Genomic DNA, 22,346 nt, shown 5'->3' with positions numbered 1-22,346 from the left:
CCTATCCCAGTCCCACAACGGAGCCCTATCTAGTCCAATCCCAGAGCCCTATCCCAGTTCCATACCCGTGCCCTATCCCAGTTCAACGCCGGAGCCGTATCCCAGTCCCACAACGGAGCCCCATCCAGTCAAACCCCAGAGCCCTATCCCAGTCCCACACTGGAGCCCTATCCCAGTCCAACACAGGAGCCCTATCCCAGTCCCACACCAGAACCCTATCCAAGTTCAACGCCGAAGCTCTATTCCAGTCCCACACTGGAGCCTTGTCCCAGTCCAACGCTGAAGCCCTGTCCCAGTCCCACACCGGACCCCTATTCCAGTCCCACACTGGAGTCCTATCCCAGTCCAACGCCAGAGCCCCATCCCAGTCCAATGCTGGCAGCCTATCCCTGTTCCACACCAGAGCACTATTCCAATCCCGCACTAGTGCACCATCCCAGTCCAACACTGGTGCCCTCTCCCAATAACACACCAGATCTCTATTCCAGTCCCACACCGGAGCCCTAACCTCATACCAACACCAGAGCCCTATCCGAGTTCCACACTGGTGCCCTATCCCAGTCCCACAATGGAGCCCTATCCAGTGCAACCCCAGAGCCCTATCCCAGTTCCACACCGGAGCCCTATCCCAGTTCCTCACAGGAGCCCTATTCCAGTCCCATGCCGGATCTCTATCCCAGTCCAACACCACAACCCTATGGCAATCCAACACCACAGCCCTATCCCAGTCCCACACCAGTGCCCTATCCCAGTTCAACGTCGGAGCCCTATTCCAGTCCCACACTGGACCCCTGTTCCAGTCCAATGCCGGAGCTCTATTCCAGTCCCACACCGGAGCCCTGTCACAGTCCAACGCTGGAGTCCTATCCCAGTCCAACGTCGGAGCCCTATCCCAATCCCACACTGGTGCCCTATCCCAGTCCAACACTACAGCCCTATCCCAGTCCAACACTACAGCCCTATCCCAGTCCAACGTCAGAACCCTACCCCAGTCCCACACTGGTGCCCTATCCCAGTCCAACACCAGAGCCCTATCCCAGTACCACACCGGAGCACTATCCCAGTCCAACGCCGGAGCTCTATCCCAGTCAACACCACAGCCCTATCCCAGTCCCACACCAGTGCCCTATCCCAGTCCCACACTGGAGCACTGTCCCAGTCTAATGCTGGAGCCCTGTCCCAACCAACGCCGGAGCCCTATCCCAGTCCAATGCCGGAGCCCTATCCCAATTCCACACTGGTGCCCTATCCCAGTTCCATACCAGAGCCCTATCCCAGGCCCACACCGGAGCCCTATCGCAGTACCACACCGGAGCCCTATCGCAGTACCACACCGGAGCCCTATCCCAGTCCCACACCGGAGCCCTATCGCAGTACCACACCGGAGCCCTATCCCAGTCCCACACCGGAGCCCTATCGCAGTACCACACCGGAGCCCTATCCCAGTCCCACACCGGAGCCCTATCGCAGTACCACACCGGAGCCTTATCGCAGTACCACACCGGAGCCCTATCGCAGTACCACACCGGAGCCCTGTCCCAGTTCCATACCGGAACCCTATCCCAGTTCAATACCAGAGACCTAACCCAGTCCCATATCGGAGCCCTATCCCAGTTCCATACCAGAACCCATCCCCAATTAAAGCCGGAGCACTATCCCAGTAACACACCAGAGCTCTATCCCAGTCCCACACCAGAGCCCTATTCCAGTCCCACACCAGAGCCCTATCCCAGTCCAACACCGGAGCCCTATCCCAGTTCTACAATGGAGCTCTATCCCAGTCCCATACCGGAGCCCTATCCCAGTCCAACACCGGAGCCCTACCCCAGTCCAGCACCGGAGCCCTATCCCAGTTCCACACCGGAGCCCTATCCCAGTTCCACACCGGAACCTATCCCAGTTCCATATCCCAATTCAACGTCAGAGCTCTATTCCAGTCTCTTAACGGAGCCCTATCCCAGTCCCATACCAGAGTCCTGTCCCAGTCCCACAACGGAACCCTATCCCAGTCCAACACTGGTACCCTATCTCAGTAACACACCAGAGCTCTATCCCAGTCCCACACCAGAGCTCTATCCCAGTCCCACACCAGACCCCTATCCCAGTCCAACACCGGAGCCCTATCCCAGTCCAACACCGGAGCCCTATCCCAGTCCAACACCGGAGCCCTATCCCAGTTCCACGCCACAGCCCTATTCAAGTCCCACACTGGACCCCTATCCAAGTCCCACACCGGAGGCCTATCCCAGTCCCACACCGGAGTCGTATCCCAGTCCAACGCCAGAGCCTCATCCCAGTCCAATGCTGGCACCCTATCCCAGTTCCACACCGGAGCACTATCCCAATCCCACACCAGTGCCCTATTCCAGTCCCACACTGGAGCCCTAACCCCGTACCCACACCAATGCCCTATCCCAGTTCCACGCCAGAGCCCTATCCCAGTTCAACGTCGGATCCCTATTCCAGTCCCACACTGGACCCCTATCCCAGTCCAACACCACAACCCTATCCCAGTCCAACACCAGTGCCCTATTCAACGCCGGAGCTCTATTCCAGTCCCACACTGGAGCCTTGTCCCAACCAACGCCAGAGCCCTATTCCAGTCGGTCGGAGACCTATCCCAATTCCACACCGGTGCCCTATCCCAGTTCCACAATGGTACCCTATGCCAGTCCCATACTGGAGCTCTATCCCAGTCCCATACTGGAGCCTATCCCAGTTGCATACCAGAGCCCTATTCTAGTTCCACACTGGTGCCTTATCCCAGTCACATACCAGAGCTCTATCCCAGTCACATACCGGAGCTCTATCCCAGTCACATACCAGAACCCATCCCCAGTCCAACGCCGGAGCACTATCCCAGTAACACACCAGAGCTCTATCCCAGTCCCACACCAGTGCCCTATCCCCAGTCCAATGCCGGAGCCCTATCCCCAATCCAACACCGGAGCCCTATCCCAGTCCATTGCCAGAGCCCTATCCCAGTCCCACACCGGAGCCCTATCGCAGTAGCACACCGGAGCCCTATCCCAATTCCATATCCCAATTCAACGTCGGCGCTCTATTCCAGTCTCTTAACGGAGCCCTATCCCAGTCCCATACCAGAGCCCTGTCCCAGTCCCACAACGGAACCCTATCCCCAGTCCAACGCTGGAGCACTATCCCAGTTCAACACTGGTACCCTATCCCAGTAACACACCAGAGCTCTATCCCAGTCCCACACCAGAGCTCTATCCCAGTCCCACACCAGACCCCTATCCCAGTCCAACACCGGAGCCCTATCCCAGTTCCACACCACAGCCCTATCCCAGTCCCACACCACAGCCCTATCCCAGTCCCACACCAATACCCTATCCCAGTTCAACGTCAGAGCCCTATTCAAGTCCCACACTGGACCCCTATCCAAGTCCCACACCGGAGGCCTATCCCAGTCCCACACCGGAGTCCTATCCCAGTCCAACGCCAGAGCCCCATCCCAGTCCAATGCTGGCACCCTATCCCAGTTCCACACCGGAGCACTATCCCAATCCCGCACCAGTGCCCTATTCCAGTCCCACACTGGAGCCCTAACCCCGTACCCACACCAGAACCCTATCCCAGTTCCACACCAGAGCCCTATCCCAGTTCAACGTCGGATCCCTATTCCAGTCCCACACTGGACCCCTATCCCAGTCCAACACCACAACCCTATCCCAGTCCAACACCACAACCCTATCCCAGTCCAACACCAGGGCCCTATTCAACGCCGGAGCTCTATTCCAGTCCCACACTGGAGCCCTGTCCCAACCAACGCCAGAGCCCTATTCCAGTCCGTCGGAGACCTATCCCAATTCCACACCGGTGCCCTATCCCAGTTCCACAATGGTAACCTATCCCAGTCCCATACTGGAGCTCTATCCCAGTCCCATACCGGAGCCCTATCCCAGTTCCATACCAGAGCTCTATCCTAGTTCCACACTGGTGCCCTATCCCAGTCACATACCGGAGCTCTATCCCAGTAACACACCAGAGCTCTATCCCAGTCCCACACCAGAGCCCTATTCCAGTCCCACACCAGAGCCCTATCCCAGTTCCACAATGGAGCTCTATCCCAGTCCCATACCGGAGCTCTATCCCAGTCCCACGCCGGAGCCCTATCCCCAGTCCAACGCCGGAGCCCTATCCCCAATCCAACACCGGAGCCCTATCCCAGTCCATTGCCAGAGCCCTATCCCAGTCCCACACCGGAGCCCTATCGCAGTAGCACACCGGAGCCCTATCCCAATTCCATATCCCAATTCAATGTCGGCGCTCTATTCCAATCCCTTAACGGAGCCCTATCCCAGTCCCATACCAGAGCCCTGTCCCAGTCCCACAACGGAACCCTATCCCCAGTCCAACGCTGGAGCACTATCCCAGTCCAACACTGGTACCCTATCCCAGTAACACACCGGAGCTCTATCCCAGTCCCACACCAGAGCCCTATCCCAGTCCAACACCAATGCCCTATCCCAGTCCCACACCAATGCCCTATCCCAGTTCAACGTCAGAGCCCTATTCAAGTCCCACACTGGACCCCTATCCAAGTCCCACACCGGAGGCCTATCCCAGTCCCACACCGGAGTCCTATCCCAGTCCAACGCCAGAGCCCCATCCCAGTCCAATGCTGGCACCCTATCCAAGTTCCACACCGAAGCACTATCCCAATCCCGCCCCAGTGCCCTATCCCAGTCCAACACTGGTGCCCTAACCCCGTACCCACACCAGAGCCCTATCCCAGTCCCACACCAGACCCCTATCCCAGTCCAACACCAGTGCCCTATTTAACGCCGGAGCTCTATTCCAGTCCCACACTGGAGCCCTGTCCCAACCAACGCCAGAGCCCTATTCCAGTCCGTCGGAGACCTATCCCAATTCCACACCGGTGCCCTATCCCAGTTCCACAATGGTACCCTATCCCAGTCCCATACTGGAGCCCTATCCCAGTTCCATACCAGAGCCCTATCCTAGTTCCACACTGGTGCCCTACCCCAGTCACATACCGGAGCCCCATCCCAGTCACATACCGGAGCTCTATCCCAGTCCCACACCGGAGCCCTATCCCAGTCCCACACCGGAGCGCTATCCCAGTCCCAAACCAGAGCCCTATCCCAGTCCAACGCCGGAGCCCTATCCCAGTTCAATGCCGGAGCCCTATCCCAGTCCAGCACCGGAGCCCTATCCCAGTCCAGCACCGGAGCCCTATCGCAGTCCCACACCGGAGCTCTATTCCAGTCCCACACCGGACCCCTGCCCCAGTCTAATGCCAGAGCCCTATCACAGTCCAACACCGGAGCCCTATCCCAGTCCCACACTGGAGTCCTATCCCAGTCCAACGCCAGAGCCCCATCCCAGTCCAATGCTGGCACCCTATCCCAGTTCCACACCGGAGCACTATCCCAATCCCGCACCAGAGCCCAAACCCGTACCCACACCACAGCCCTTACCCAGTCCCACAACGGAGCCCTATCCCAGTTCAACGTCGGATCCCTATTCCAGTCCCACACTGGACCCCTATCCCAGTCCAACACCACAACCCTATCCCAGTCCAACACCAGTGCCCTAACTCAGTTCAATGCCGGAGCTCTATTCCAGTCCCACACTGGAGCCCTGTCCCAACCAACGCCGGAGCCCTATTCCAGTCCGTCGGAGCCCTATCCCAATTCCACACCGGTGCCCTATTCAAGTTCCACACTGGTGCCCTATCCCAGTCCCACACCAGAGCCCTATCCCAGTTCCACACTGATGCCCTATGCCAGTCCCACATCGGAGCCCTATCCAGTCCTACCCCAGAGCCCTGCCCCAGTTCCACACCGGAGCCCTATCCCAGTCCCATACCAGTGCCCTATTCCAGTCCAACACCACAACCCTATGCCAATCCAACACCACAGCCCTATCCCAGTCCCACAACAGAGCCCTATCCCAGCCCTACACCAGTGCCCTATCCCAGGCCAATGCCAGAGCCCTATCCCAGTCCAACACAGGAGCCCTATCCTAGTCCAACACCACAGCCCTATCCCAGTCCAACACCACAGCCCTATCCCAGTCCCACACCAGAGCCCTATCCCAGCCCCACACCAGAGCCCTATCCCAGTCCCACACCAGAGCCCTATCCCAGTCCCACACCAGAGCCCTATCCCAGTCCCACACCAGAGCCCTATCCCAGTCCCACACCAGAGCCCTTACCCAGTCCCACACCAGAGCCCTATCCCAGTCCCACACCAGTGCTCTACCCCAGTTCAACGTCGGATCCCTATTCCAGTCCCACACTGGAGCCCTATCTAAGTCCAACGCGAGAGCACAATCCCAGTAACACACCAGAGCTCTATCCCAGTCCCACACCACAGTCCTATTCCAGTCCCACACCAGAGCCCTAACCCCGTACCCACACCAGAGCCATTTCCCAGTTCCACAACGGAGCTCTATCCCAGTTCCACAACGGAGCCCTATCCAGTTCAACTCCAAAGCCCTATCCCCAGCCCCACACCAGAGCCCTATCGCAGTTCAACGCCGGAGCCCTATCCCAGTACAATGCCGGAGCTCTATTTCAGTCCCACACCAGAGCCCTGTCCCAGTCCACCGCTGGAGCCCTATCCCAGTCCAATGTCAGAGCCCTATTCCAGTCCCATACTGGTGTCCTATCCCAGTCCCATACCAGAGCCCTATTCCAGTTCCATACCAGAGCCCTATCCCTGTCCCATACCAGAGCCCTATCCCAGTACCACACCGGAGCTCTATCCCAGTCCAACAATGGAGCCCTATCCCTGTTCCATACCAGAGCTCTATCCCAGTCCCACACCAGAGCCTTATCCCAGTTCCATACCACAGCCCTACCCCCAGTCCAACGCTGGAGCCCTATCCACAGTCCCACACCAGAGCCCTAAGCCCATACCCACACCAGAGCCCTATCCCAGTTCCACACTGGTGCCCTATCCCAGTCCCACAACGGAGCCCTATCCAGTCCAACACCACAGCCTATCCCAGTCCCACACCAGTGCCCTATCCCAGTTCAACGTCGGATCTCTATTCCTGTCCCACACTGGACCCCTATCCCAGTCCAATGCCGGAGCTCTATTCCAGTCCCACACCAGAGCCCTGTCCCAGTCCAACGTCGGAGCCTTATCCCAGTCCCATACTGGTGTTCTATCCCAGTCCAACACCACAGCCCTATCCCAGGCCAACACCAGCGACCTACCCCAGTTCCACGCCGGAACTCTATTCCAGTCCCACACTGGAGCTCTGTCCCAGTCCAATGCTGGAGACCTGTCCGAACCTACGCCGGAGCCCTATCCTAATTACACACCAGTGCCCTATCCCAGTCCCATATCGGAGCTCTATCCCAGTCCCATACCGGAGCCCTATCCCAGTTCCATACCAGAGCCCTATCCCAGTCCCATACCGGAGCTCTATCCCAATCCCATACCGGAGCTCTATCCCAATCCCATACCGGAGCTCTATCCCAGTCCCACACCAGAGCCCTATCCCCAATCCAACACCGGAGCCCTATTCCAGTCCAATGCCGGAGCCCTATCCCAGTTCAACACCGGAGCCCTACCCCAGTCCAACACCGGAGCCCTATTCCAGTCCCACACCGGACCCCTGCCCCAGTCTAATGCCAGAGCCCTATCCCAGTCCAAAGCCGCAGCCCTATCCCAGTCCAACACTGGAGCCCTATCCCAGTCCCACACCGGAGCCTTGTCCTAGTCCAACGCTGGAGCCCTGTCCCAGTCCCATACCGGAGCCCTATCCCAGTCCAACACCAGATTCCCATCCCAATCCAATGCTGGCACCCTATCCCAGTTCCACACCGGAGCCCTATCCCAGTCCCGCATCGGTGCCAAATCGGGCAACCTGCCTCAGTCCAACACCAGTATCCTTCCCCAGTCCAACACTATCGTCCTACCCCAGTCTAACGCTAGTGTATTGTTCTGTCCCAATCAAACAGTAGAGTCCTGTCACAGTCCAACATGCTCAACATCAAGGTCCGCAGTGCAATGTGCCACCAGACCCCCAACACAATTGCTCCAATCCAAACTCACTCACAGCAGGAATGGTTACTCATTTAGGCCTGCATTGTAAGCAGAGAAAATACTAATTTTATCATTCACCATATAGACCATGGTGAGAGCTCCCATTTGGACTTCATGTCAAGAAAGTAGCTGGAAGATTTGCTTAAGCTAAAAGCTATTTGAATAAATCTCCAACATTCATTATAAAGCCTTGCAGCTGGGTTAGCTTGAAAACTGTAAAAGACAGCTGAGTACCTTCCCACAACACAAACAAGGAATTAAAGAAGCTATAGTCATGAGGTTTCTAAGGAAAAGCTGAAGGGGTGCCCAGCTAAATAAAGCTAATGTTAAGGACCCCATCAACTATTATGGAGGATAACTAGAACACTGAGGAAAGTGAATTCTGGGGCACTGTGGAATTCCTTTGGTCAGTCTCTAGAGACCTTGGAATACAGGTTCATATTTCCTTGAAAGTAGAGACACAGCTAGATAGGATAGTGAAGAAGGCATTTGGTATGCTTTCTTTTATTGGTCAGAACATTAAATATAGGTCATGTTGCAGCTGTACAGGACTGTGGTTAGACCACTTTTGGAGAATTGTGTGCATTTCTGATCTCCTTCCTATCGGAAAGATGTTATGAAACTGGAAAGGGTTCAGAAAACATTTACAAGACTGTTGCCAGGGTTGGAGAATTTCAACTATAGGGAGAGGCTGAATAGGCCTCTTCTGGAGCATCGGAGGCTGAGGGGTGACCTTATAGAGGTTTATAAAATTATTAGGGGCATGGATAGGATAAACAGACAAAACTACTGCAGCGGACACCTGGAACTGACAACCAGAAGCGACAGAGACAAACCACTATAAATGCCAGAGGAAACATCGCAAAAGGGTTTCACAGGAGGCTCCCAAGCACTGAGGATGTCACCTAGACAGGGAACGAAATGTTTGCAACACAAATTCCCAGCTCAGCGAACAGAACCACAACAATGAGCACCCGAGTTACAAATCTTCTCACAAACTTTGAAGACTAAGTCTTTTCCCTGGGGAGGGGGAGTCCAGAACTAGAGGGCATAGTTTTAGGGTGAGAGGGGAAAGATAGAAAAAAGACCTAAGGGGCAACTTTTGCATGAAGAGGGTGGTGCATCTGCCAGAGGAAGTGGTGGAGGCTGGTACAATTGCAGCATTTAACAGGCATCTGGATGGCTATATGAATACGAAGAGTTTACAGGGATATGGGCCAAGTGCTGGCAAATGGGACTAGATTAGGTTAGGATATCTGTCGGCATGAACGAGTTGGACCGAAGGGTCTGTTTGCATGCTGTACATGGCTCTATGTCTCAAAGTGAATGAACTTTCAGGACTGTTATATTGTATAATGAATTATTTTTGAACTGAAACTGACTGTAATGGGTGAGTTAGATGACCAAACTGCCTCTGGCCTTTGGAGACATTAACAATAGCCTCTGGACAGCGTTTCTTCAGTCTGGCAAGAAGCAGTTTGCTGTTAACTTTGAGTCAGTCCACTGATTTTCTTCACTATCAACTCTGATATTCTAATTAATTAGAATATAGGTTAATTAATGATACACACTGACTTGACTCTACTTTGGGTTTACCTGATTAATAACCAGCTGTTTCAATTTACCTGACATCAAAAACTTTCATTTAATTTCAAACTCAAATTAATTTCTAAAGCTTGAATTTTATATTCAAAATAAAAGAAATTACAAATTTGATTTTCATAACTCTTCATAACTTGTTTAGAAGTGGGAACAATGGTGTTTTATCCACACAACTGAGACCAAATTCACCACAAAAATTAAGGGTTCTAGTCAAAGGATCTGAGAATATTTTATGTAACTGTAAAAGGCTTTTAAAATGAGACAGAAGTTTTTTTAATTACACTAGAGTTTAATAGTCAGATTTATAATAAAGTTGAAACAATTCAAAGCTTTCAAAACTAGTGTCAATTTTTGGAGACTTCCTGCAAGCCTGTCATTGAGTAGCTTAATACTACATGGGATTGGATTGAAAATTCCTGGTTCCAATATGTTTAAGAAAGATAAAGAAGGAGAAAGGAGGAGGAAATCACACTATTGAATGAATATACCACACAGCCTGGATGCTGGACGATATACAGTCACATCAACATATACAAATAAGGAACCATCAAACACTAGTGTGTATCTACCAAACAGTGAACAGGGCTGAGAGATGAAAATTCACAGCAAATTGCAGAAAGATGCAATGCCTACAGAGTAGTGATAATGAGAGACTTCCATTTTCCTAAACCAGTCTGTGAAATACCAGAGTGAAAGGTCAGATTGGAATACCCAAGTGAGAGCTCCCAAATGAAACAGAAAAAAAAAGTGATGACATGTCCAGTTTGTAATGCATTACAGAACCAACCACAAAAAAAAGAGAAAATGGGTAAAGATAATATAGGAACAGGATACTGAGAACTGGCTTGTGTAGATAAAAGCAACTCAATAACCTTTTTATAAACATTGAATCAGTTGAAGGGCTGACAAGGAAGGGTGAGGTCAATTGGGGACCAAAAGGAAATGTTTTTGTGGAAGCATACACCATAACTGAGGTAAAAACTGAATATTTTGCATCTGTTTTCACTAAAGAACAGGATGTTGCCAGCATCACAATAGAGGAGGCGTTGGTATATATGTAGGATCAGATAAAAATAGTTCAATTCATTACACAGAGTCCTTCCATATTAAACACCATTGTACTGTGTAACATTATCTTGGGATGGCGTTCAAACAGATCTAGCAACTCGAGACTGGGCATCCATAAGGTACTGGGAACCAACTGCAACAATTTGGTATTCACCCTGAATCTGTAATCTCATTGGCTCAACTTGTCTACCATTTCCATCCACCTCTGGTTTAGTCGGGAGCGTAGGAGATGAAACCAGCAGGAGCACCAGACATACCTAAAGCTACAAGTTCCAACCTGGTGAGACTACAAACAGGACTATGCTCATGCAATAACCTGCTGACTGCCATGCAGTTTGGATTCTATTAGGGCCACTCAGCTCCTGACCTCATCGCAGTTTGGATAAAAGCACTGAACTCCAGAAGGGAGGTGGGCGTGACTGCCTTTGACATCAAGGTCATACTTAACCGAATGTGACATCAAAGAGCTCTCACAGAACTGGAGTCAATGGAAATCAGGTCATAAGGGATGATGTTTCCTAATTATTGCAATCATAAGTACTACTCACAACTCCCCATGAAATTAAGGAATCTCAACCTGCAAAATTTAGTTAACATTTAGGTTTGTACTTATAAGTGTTAAATACCACCTCCAACCAATTCCCACTGACACTGAACAATAAAACCATCACTGTATCCCCACTGGGGATTAACATTGACTAGAAATTGAACTGGACCAGCCATACAAATACTGTGGCTACAACAGGAGGAATACTGCAGTGAGTAACTCACCTCCTGCCCCATAACCCTGTCCACAAGTTAAATGTTAGGAGTGTGGTAGAATACTCCCCATTTGCCTGGATGAGTGCAGCTCTAACAACACTCAAGAAGCTCAACATCACCCAGGACATGCAGCAGCAAGTACCAGCTGCAAAAACAATGCAGCAACTTGTCAGACTCCCAAATCACATGAAAAAAAATAAAGTGTAATGGATTAGTAGAAATGCAACAAAGTTCAGATGAGATTCCAAGGGAAGTGAGGATGGAAATTGTGGCACATTTGCATAATTTATCTCATTGATCTTCAAAATGGGGCACGTTGAGAGAGGTTGGAAGATAATATAGCACCTCTGTTCCCTTCAAAGAGAAGGAAAAAGAATAAATTCTGCAACAGATCAGCAAGCAGTAGGTCAGCCAGATGTGGGTCAGACACGCCAGAAATCCAGGGTGAGGTGTAGGTAGACCAGGGTGATGGACAGATCGACCTGGGGGGAGATGCATATCGACCAGGGTCAGAGGCAAGTTCACTGGGGTGAGGGGCAGATTGACCGGGGTGAGGGGACAGATTGACCGGGATGAGGGGCAGATCAATGAGGGTGAGGTCAAGATAGACGGTGGTAAGGGACACATAGACTGGGCCGAGGGGACACATAGACCGGGGCGAGGGTGAGGGACACATAGACCGGGATGAGGGACACATAGACCAAGGCAAGGGTGAGGGACACATAGACCAGGGCAAGGTGACACATAGACTGGGGCAAGGGGACACATAGGGGCGAGGGTGGGGGACACATAGACCGGAGCGAGGGTGGGGGACACATAGACCGGGGCGAGGGTGAGGGACACATAGACCGGGGCGAGGGTGAGGGACCCATAGACCAGGGCAAGGTGACACATAGACCGGGGCGAGGGGACACATAGACCGGGGTGAGGGTGAGGGACCCATAGACCGGGGCGAGGGTGAGGGACACATAGACCAGGGCAAGGTGACACATAGACCGGGGCGAGGGGACACATAGACCGGGGTGAGGGTGAGGGACACATAGACTGGGGCGAGGGTGAGGGATACCTAGACCGGGGCAAGGGGGCAGATAGACCAAAGTGAGAGGACAGATCGCCAAGGGTGAGGGACAGATCGACGAGGGAGAGGGGACAGATTGACCGGAGTGAAGGGACAGATAGACCAGGGCTAGGGGACAGATTGACCGGGGCGAGGGGACAGATAGACCGGGGCGAGGGGACAGATAGACCGGGGCGAGGGGACAGATAGACCGGGGCGAGGGGACAGATAGACCGGGGCGAGGGGACAGATTAAATGGGGTAAAAGACAGATGGACTGGGGTGAGGAACAGTCTTGACAAAATTCTTCAGAGCAGAAATGAAAATAATTCATACTTGGAGAATGGTAAGTCAGTAAATGAGAAACTGTGTGATTTGTTTACTTCAATCAATCTGACGAACTCACTGAACTTCTTGAAGAAGTAGTGCAGAAGGTCAACATAGTGAGCATAATTAATGATGTGTATTACAATAAAATCCTTTTTGTTCTCTCCATATGTACCAGGGAAGTCACTTTCTCACAGAGTGTAACACTCAGAGTACTCTCAGTTCTAAAATTTATAACGGTTCAGGGAAGATCTCTTGCCCACACACACCAAACAACCCCACCATCCTGTGGCCAACCACTTCAACTCCCCCTCACATTCCCCCAAGGACATGCAAATCCTAGCTCTCCTCCACTGCAAATCAAAGTCACCTGCCAAGTGGAGGAAGAACGCCTCATCTTTCACCTCGTGACCCTACAACCACACGGCATCAACCATTAACTTCACCCGTTTCCAAATCTCCCCAACCCCACCTCATCGTTGATCCAGCACTCCAACTGAGCACTGCCCTTTTGACCTGACCTACCTTTCCATCTTCCTTCCTACTTATCCACTCCACCCTCCCCACCAATCCATCACAATCACCAAATGCCTGAAAGTTGGACTCTCCTACTCCTCAGATGCTGCCTGACTTGCTGTGCTTTGTCCAGCACCACACTTTTGACTCTTTAGGCAATAATGGACAATTCTGCTCAGTGGTAGGAGTGTGACATATTGTAAAGGTTTTTAGTAGATCACTCAGGAGTGTGCAGGGGAGGCAGTCAATGAACAGAAGTGCAAGAGTGACAGACACAATCTGAAGGTCAGGCAGTATGGGAAGGAGAGGGGAAAAGGATGTTGCTCCATTCTAGGAGTGCAGCAGTTGACTGTACTGCTATGAAAACAGCTGAACTGCACAGTTTCTGCATAGGGGACTCAGGTGAGAACCTGAGAGCAGTTGGGTGGCTCAATGCTGTCAGAACTCATGGGATGTTCTAGGAATTAGTCAACAACTAAGCATTGGAATATCTAAGAAAGTTGGCCTCGCGTGGCAGGATGGTAGAGTCCCTGCCCTGCCCCAGAGAGGCCTCTGGTCAAGTCCCAGCTACTCCAGAGGTGTATTCTCGCATCTCTGAATAGGTTGATTTGAAAAATACATTAATTTTAAAAACACAAGAAAGTTTCTGCCTTCCTTTTTTCATAAGCTTTTTTATTTATTATTGTTGCACTGTCCTTCAAGGAACACAAACACAGGAACATTTCAGTTCAGTGAAACTAGCTGTCAGTGAAAAGCTGGAGTTGTGCCTGTAAATAAGTCCTGAAATACAGTGTTTGGATTCCATGAGAATGTAGACTGAAGATAGGAGGGTGAGTGAATAGACCAGGAGCCATCTTTTAGCAAGTCCATAATGGAGCAGCTCTTCAAGACCAAATCAGCAAGAGTGAAGATTTATAATCTTGTGTGAAGTATAATGAGATTTGATGAATCCAGGTGTTGTAACATCCAGGGTGTGTTACTGAGGAATCCAAAGAATCTCCTGATCATAGTTGACATTTCAATGTGTGCTGTGAGGTGTTTGCTCACAGTCAATTACCCAAGTTTATCACATACTAATTCATTTTGAGTGTTAGAAATGAGTTGTACATATATTGAGGACTGTGTTACTGCTATAATTTTTATAGTCAAACATTATTGTTTGTTCAGAACCACAGGCCGTGTGACTTTATTCTGAATATTACCCAATCACATCTTCATAAATAGAATCAAAGAGTCATAAAGATGAACACCATGGAAACAGACCCTTTGGTCCAACTCGTCCATGCCGACCAGATATCCCAACCCAATCTAGTCCCACCTGCCAGCGCCCAGCCCATATCCATCCAAACCCTTCCTATTCACATACCCATCTAAATGCCTCTTAAATGTTGCAATTGTGATCCCTTCTGGAATCATAACAATAAATTTGGTGATCTGGTCTGGGATCAGAACATGATTTAGGGATTCAAGCAGGGCTCGCAATCTTTGGATCAATATGAATGTTCAGACTTGCTAGAGTTTGGGCTTGCTAAGATTTTCATTGTGAACTGCACATATTGAAAATCAAAATGGCTTTGTCAGTTCATATAATTTTTACTCAGATCTTTCCCTGAGTGATTCAAAACAATGACCAGACCAAATTAATAGCATTAGCAGAAAACTTGTAGTTAAAAAATAGGGACTAAAAAAGCAGAAGACACGAAAGAACGGCGGATGCTGTAAATCAGAAACAGAAATTGCTGAAACTGTTGTGAGGAAGGGTCATCTGACCCGAAACATTGACTCTGATTTCTCTTCACAAATGCACCCAGACTTGCTGAGCTTTTCCAACAATTTCTGTTTTTGTGATTTAAAAAGCAGATACAATTAAGGTGAAAGCATACCATCTGGGATCAGAAGAGGAAGAACTAAGACGGGTGAAACATAGCACGGGTTGAGCAGAATTCAGTTACAGAACTTGAGATAGAAACAAAGTTTAAGGTAGACAGGGGAAGCAAATGTTTGAGCTTAACTTCAAGGCAAGAAACAAATGAGAAATCATGAAATAGAAAAAGAACAACTGAGGTTATGACAAGCAAGTGAGTCTCGTGCTTCAGATGAGGAGGGAAATTCCATTTGGAAGTTAGAATTAACCAAAAATCTTTCTTCTGTTCCTAAAGAGAACTAGACAGATACTTTCTCTTGTTTGAGAACGTTGCTAAAAACTTTAAGTGGCCAAAGCACTCCTAAGACCGTTGTGCTACTAACTATTAAAGTGATGAATGTTTATTCTAGTCTTTCAAGAGATTATAATCTTTAGATTATAAAACAAAGAGAACTGTGGCACTTAAAACTTATCAGCTTGTTTCTGCAGTTTACCAATTAAAATTCAGAACAGAAAAGATGAAACCCAGTCCAGCATGTTGAATTCACTAAGATTATTTTTGTTAAAATTATGGCAAACTTTTTAAAATGTGACAAAAATGATGATTATAGAAAGATTTGGGAGTAGCACTCTAGTAACACTTAAATTCTACTTGAAAAAAAGTCATATATCTAAAGTCAAAGAGGTAGTTATACATGATATTCTGCACAGTCAGCTGAGGGTTCATAAGTTGTCACATGGAAACCAACAGAGGTACTGGTGGAATTGGCAAGAAAGTGGCTTAGTGGATGAAACTGTTCCAAAATAATATAGAAAATAAACCACTATGTTTTCATTGCCATAAGATAGGGTGCATTAAAGCAAATTATTTGGAATGAAGTGACAAAAATTGGAAAATAGGAAAAGGGAGGAAGTCATTCAGCCCTTTGAGCCTGCTCCACTATCCAACATGATCATGGCTGACTCTTTATCTCAACAACACACTCCCACTCTCTCCCCATACCTTTAGCTTCTAGAAATCTATTTCCTTCTTAAATATATTCAGTGACTTGGCCTCCAAAGCCTTCTGGGTAGAAAGTTTCATGGGTTCACCACCCTCCATATGAAGAAATGTCTCCTCAGCTCAAGGTGAAAGGCAAGTTTAGTCGGGATTTGAGGAAAATCTTTTTCACCAAAGGATGTTAAGGGTCTGGAATGTACTGCCTGGGGCAGGTGGAGGCGGGGGGGGGAATAACTGAGTTAGGAAACCTCACAAACTTTAAAAAGTACTTGGATGAGTAGTGAAGTGTCATAACATTCAGGACTATGGACCTGGTGTGGAAAATGGAACTGCTGTAGATTTTGTGTGGTTTTAACAGCACAGACTTGATAGGTTTAAGCCTTTTCTGTAATGTATGATTTGAAGATTCTCAGTACAAAAATGGCCTGACCTGTATCCTGAAATTATGATCACTTGTCTGGATCCAACTCGCCAGGGGAAACATCATCCCTGCATCCAGGGATGTCTGTCCAGACCTGTCAGTAAGATCACCTCTCATTATATTTTTCACACCAGCGAACACAGGCCAGTCTCTCCTCAAACTAGTGGCAGTAATAAGAATACTTAAGGAGTGTTCAGAAAAGACATGACTAATGAAGGAAATGGTTTTCATCAGGAGATACAGACTTCCAAATGACAAAATCCCACACATTTGTTATTAATAGACTCGAGACAGAAAGCAGAGTTCACTACTGAAAAGTTGTTTTTCAGACAGACCTTCAACATACAGCAGTGTATGAAAGCATAGCTATAGACTTTAGTAAGTCTGAAATGCTACAGCTACTGAATATCTGACCTGGAAACACCATCACAGCATAGCTTTAGATATTCAGTCCATCAAATCTATGCCAGCTTTTCAAATGAGCATCATTACCTCCTGCCATCTCCTGCTTTTTCCCCATGCACACTATTTCTATCCATATAATCATCCAAGACCCTCTTGAATGCCTCAATTAAACCTGTTAGAAAGAACAGTGGAAACAGTCAGCGTTTTTATCATCTCGAAGGTGCTTGTGAAGATGGTGAAATGGACAGATACGCGGTGCATTCACTCTAATGGAGAAGTGTGAACCTCACCTTCAGAAGAGACAAGTGAGGAAGTTGTAGGACCAGGAAGATCAGCAAGCGGATCTTCACAAACCATTGAAGACAGCAGGACCAGGTGAGAAAGAAGATTTTTTTTTAAATTATTAAACGCTGGCTAGGATACAGCTCAATGTTTGTCTATTTCTACAGCAAATGTAGGAAGAACCTTATGACAATAAAATATAGGAGCACAACTAAGCCATTTGATCCATCAAGTCTGCTCTGACATTCAGTATATTTCTCACCCTCCATTCTCTTGCCTCGATCCCCTTACTAATCAAGAACCTCTGTCTTAAATACACTCAATGATTTGGCCTCCACAACCATCTGCAGCAATGAGTTCCACAGATTCACCACCCTCTGGCTGAAGACATTTCTTGTCTTTGTCCTAAAGTGTTATCCCCCTCACCCTAAGGCTGTTCCCTCCAGTCCTAGCCTTCCTACTAGAGGAAACGTCTTCTGCGCAACCACTCAGTATTCTGTAAATTTTAATAAGATTCCCCCCGCCCATCCTTCTAAACTCCACCGACTACAGACCCAGAAGTCCTCAACCACGCCTCATATAACAAGCCCTTCATTCCTAGGATCGTTCTTGTAAACCCCACTTGAAACTTTCTCTAAAGCCATACACCCTCCCTTAGATGTGAGCCCTAAAACTGCTTGCCATATTCCAAATGCAGTCTAACCAGAGCCTTATACAGCCTCAGCAGTGCCCTCCTGGTTAAGGTGGTGGAGGTGACTGAACTGAGTAGGGAGGAGGGAGTACTGCTCAGTGAAGATGCTGGGACTGAGTGTTGAGATGAGAGAGAGAGAAGTCCAGAGACAATACATTAGCTCCTAATGATTTGGTATCCTTGCAAGGAGCTGTACCTTAACTAGATGAAACGGAGTTAAGGTAAATACTTTGAAAACTGCCCAGAAAATCTGGGGAAGACGTACTGCAGCCAGTGAGCTATGTGGTGAGTGCGCCGTTTGATCGCGCTCTAACACCAGCGGGCTCTCACTCTCACAGAGCCGGCAAGCAGGTAGGCGAAGGGCCGAAGAGCTGCATTCGGTGCACCACCGCTCTGTAACTCGCCTGTCTCTATCCCTCTCGGATCCTCTTTCTATTTCTCGTTCGCCCTCTCCCCCGGTCACTCACCCAGAAGAAGAGGTTGAATGTGAACAGCAGATACTTCATACACCTCATTCCGCCCGAGACACTGCCCATGGTGACGGCGGAAGAGCCCACCCGGAGCCCCGCACCTCAGCTGGGAACAGTCTCCACACAAGACAACCCACCCGGCCCGAGAGCAGGAGGAGCACTGGGGAGGGGAGGGGAGGGGAGAGGGGGGAGGTGAGAGACAGAGGGAGGGATAAGGGGAGGGAGAGAGAGATTGAGGAGGGGTGAAACAGGACAGAAAGAGAGAGGCGGGGGAAGGAAGAGGAGACAGGGATAACAAGAGAGCAAAGGAAACAGAGGAAATGCTATATACAGTTGGGAAGGGAGGCGAGGGCGGTAAAGGGTCTTAGGAGCAGAAGAGGCCATTCGGCCTCTCAAACCTGCTCTACAATTCAATAAGACCCGAGTGTGTGTTTGACTTCCACATTCCACCTACCCCCGATAACCCTGACCAAAGAATCCATCCACTCAAAATCCTGCGATGCTGGAATTCTGAACTAAAGCCAGAAGTTGGGAGAGAACCAGAGTTAATGTTCCTAGCCCAGTATGAGTCTTCTTCAGTTTTGAGGAAGAGGCATTGGACTCGAAACATTAACTCTTTCTCCAAAAAGGATCAATCCACCGTAAAATTATTCAATGACCCCGCCCCCAACCCCTTCAAAGACCGAGTTCCACACTGAGGGTTCGTGTCACCCTCAAAGAGAAAATAGTTCTAATCTCCGCCTTGAAAGGCCAATTTTACGCAGTGCTTCCTGGTCCTGCACTTGTCCCCCAGAGGAACATCGTTTCCAGTCCACCTTATCAAGACCTTTCAGAAACTTTTAAGCATTAATTACGTCATTAAACTCTCTAATTTCCGCTAGAATCAAGCTCAGTCTGTCCATCTCTTCCTCACAAATACAACCTGCATTTTCGGGTATCAATCTGATAATCTAATGAAATGAACTATGTCCAATGTATTCACTTACTTCCTTTAAATAAGGAAACCAAAACTGTGTTTGAGAAACTCAGCAGGTCTGGCAGCATCTGTGGGGAGAAAGCTGAGTTGATGCTTTGAGCCGGGTAACTCTTCATAAGAACTGTTAGCAACTAAGGAAAGGTAGTATTTATCCTGATGAAGGAGGGGGAAGTAAGCAGATAGGTGGAGACAGAGTCCAGAGAGTGAGATCTAAAAGGGGTAGGCTGACAAGGGGATGGTTGATAATGAACCAAGACAGAACAGAAGCTGAATGAGTGATGAGAGCTTAGAATGGGTGAGAATTGGTATCTTGTGCTTGAAGCTATGTCATGACAGCACCAAGTGTTGGGGTGTGATCAGGCCTCTGAGTTATTGAACTCACTGTTGAGTCCTGAAGACTGCAGGGTCCCTGAACATAAATGAAGATGCTGATATAGAGTCATAGACTCATAGAGATATACAGCACGGAAATAGACCCTTGAGTCCAACCTGTCCATGCCGACCAGATATCCCAACCCAATTTAGTCTCACCTGCCAGCACCCGGCCCATATCCCTCCAAACCCTTCCTATTCATATACCCATCCAAATATCTTCTAATGTTGCAGTTGTACTAGCCTCCACTTCCTCTGGCAGCCCATTCCATGCACATACCACCCTCTGTGTGAAAGAATTGCCCCTTAGGTCTCTTTTATATCTTTCCCCTCTCACCCTAAACCTATGCCCTCTAGTTCTGGACTCCCCACCCCAGGGAAGAGACCTTGTCTATTTATCCTATCCATGCCCTCATGATTTTATAAATCTATATAAGGTCACCACTCTGCCTCCAACACACCAGGGAAAATAGCCCGAGCCTATTCAACCTCTCCCTATAGCTCAAATCCTCCAATCCTGGCAACATCTTTGTAAATCTTTTCTGAACCCTTTCAAGTTTCACAACATCTTCCTGATAGGAAGGAGACCAGAACTGCTTTTCATTGAGTGTGTGCTGAGTTTTGATGGAAGTGTGCAGCAGGCCTGAATTCCTCGGCACCTTCAATTCTGCTCTCCTTCTCCATTTAAGTAATATTCTGCTTTTTCATTCTTCCTGCTGGCGAACAACTTTACCTTTCCCATTTACACTCCATTTGCCAGATTAGTTTCATCGACTCAACCTATCCAGGCTACTTCATAACATACTGTTCCACTTCATGTTATCTGCAAGTGTAGCTATGATCCTTCCCTCCCCTCATCTCAGTCACTGATATACATCATAAAATGTTGAGGCCTAGCACAGACCCTTGCTCTACTCCATTTGTTACATCCTGCCAATCAAAGATTGGCATTTATGCCATTTAGATTAGAGTGGTGCTGGAAAGGCACAGCAGGTCAGGCAGCATCCGAGGAGCAGGAAAATTGACGTGTCGGGCAAAAGCCCTTCATCAGGAATAGAGATTTTACGCCATTTATGCATGCTCCCTTTTTTTTGCCTGCTAGCCAACTTTTTATCCATGCTATTATGTAACCTCCCACCACACCCCATACCAGTTGTAAACACTTTTGTTTTATTTGTTCTGAATGTGGACTGAAATGGGAGGAGAACTGTTTTGAAAACCAAGAATTACTGGGATTGTTGCATGTCTTGACACCCACTCAAAGTACTTTTTTACACAGTGGCTGGTTCCACTAGTAGTTGAACTGTCGTTTGCAAATGTGATGGAGCTGAAGAGTTGTAGAAACATTGAAAACAGGAATAGGAGTAGGCCATTCAGCCCTTCAAGTTGATTCCACCATTCAATATGATAGTAACTGATCATCCACCTCTGCTCCTGCCTTTTCCCCACACCTTTTAATCCCAATAGCCCTAAGAATTTTATTTATCTTCTCGAAAACATTCAAAGTTTTGGCCTCAACAACTTGCTGTGCCAGAGAATTCCACAGGTTTACCATTTTCTGGATGAAGGGAGACTTGATTGACAACCAGTAGGGGATTGGTCTATTTGTTAATTCACTCATGGGTCGTGGATGTTGCTGGCTGGGCCAGTATTTATTGCCTGTCCCTAGTTCCCTTCAAAAGGTGGTAATGAGCTGCTTTCCTGAACCACTGCAGTTCACTTACTGTAGGTAGACTCAGAATACCATTGGGGAGGGGTTTCTAGCAAGAATGAAGAAACAGTGATATATTTCCAAGTCAGATGGGTGAGTGTCTTAAAGGGAAAACCACGTATGTATCGTCCTTGTCCTTCAGGACAGGATTGGTCATGAGTTGGAAGGCGCTGTCTCAGGCTTTTGCTGAATTTTGTAAAACGTACAAGCTGCTGCTACTGAGTGGATAGTGGGAGTGGACATTTGTCGATTTGGTGCCAAGCAAATGAGCTGCTTTCTGTTGGATGCTGTCAAGTTTCTTGAGGGTTGTTGGAGCAGCACCCATCCAGGTATATTCCATCACATTCCTGGCTTGTGTCTTGAAGATGGTTCACTTGGGAAGTCAGGAGATGAGTTACTTGATACTAAATACTAGCCTGTTACCTGCACCTAGTTAAACAGAATGTTGTTAGTAGGGGATTCAGTGATGGTGATACCACTGAGTGTCCAGGAACAATGGTTAGATTTTCTCTTATTGGAAATGGTTATGTGTGTGTTGCAAATTTTATTTGACACTTGTAAGATAATGTCCTAAATAATGTCCAGGACTTGCTGTATTTGGACATGGATCTGAGGAGTTATGAATGGTACTGAACATTGTGCGATCATAAGTGAATGCCCCCATTCTAACCTTATCTTGGGAGACCGTCATCAAAGCAACTGAAGATAGCTAAGTCTTGCACACTATCCTGAGCAAGAGATCTTGCAGAGATGCCCTGGAGATGAGATGACTGAC

General features: G+C 48.8%; 1 protein-coding gene across 1 annotated transcript in view; it reads right to left on the bottom strand.

Moving 5' to 3' along the window:
• Window positions 1-18,712, bottom strand: part of LOC132828253 (CD9 antigen-like) — a 133,634-nt gene extending 114,922 nt beyond the window's left edge. The window contains exon 1 of the mRNA XM_060845225.1: window positions 18,510-18,712. Coding sequence (XP_060701208.1) covers window positions 18,510-18,578 — 69 coding nt within the window. The 5' untranslated portion in view covers window positions 18,579-18,712. The remainder of the gene's footprint in view (window positions 1-18,509) is intronic.
• Window positions 18,713-22,346: the final 3,634 nt, after the last annotated feature.

The sequence above is a fragment of the Hemiscyllium ocellatum genome, chromosome 26, assembly GCF_020745735.1.
Source record: "Hemiscyllium ocellatum isolate sHemOce1 chromosome 26, sHemOce1.pat.X.cur, whole genome shotgun sequence".
Classification (NCBI taxonomy): domain Eukaryota; kingdom Metazoa; phylum Chordata; class Chondrichthyes; order Orectolobiformes; family Hemiscylliidae; genus Hemiscyllium; species Hemiscyllium ocellatum.
This window is presented reverse-complemented; position numbering and strand designations above follow the sequence as displayed.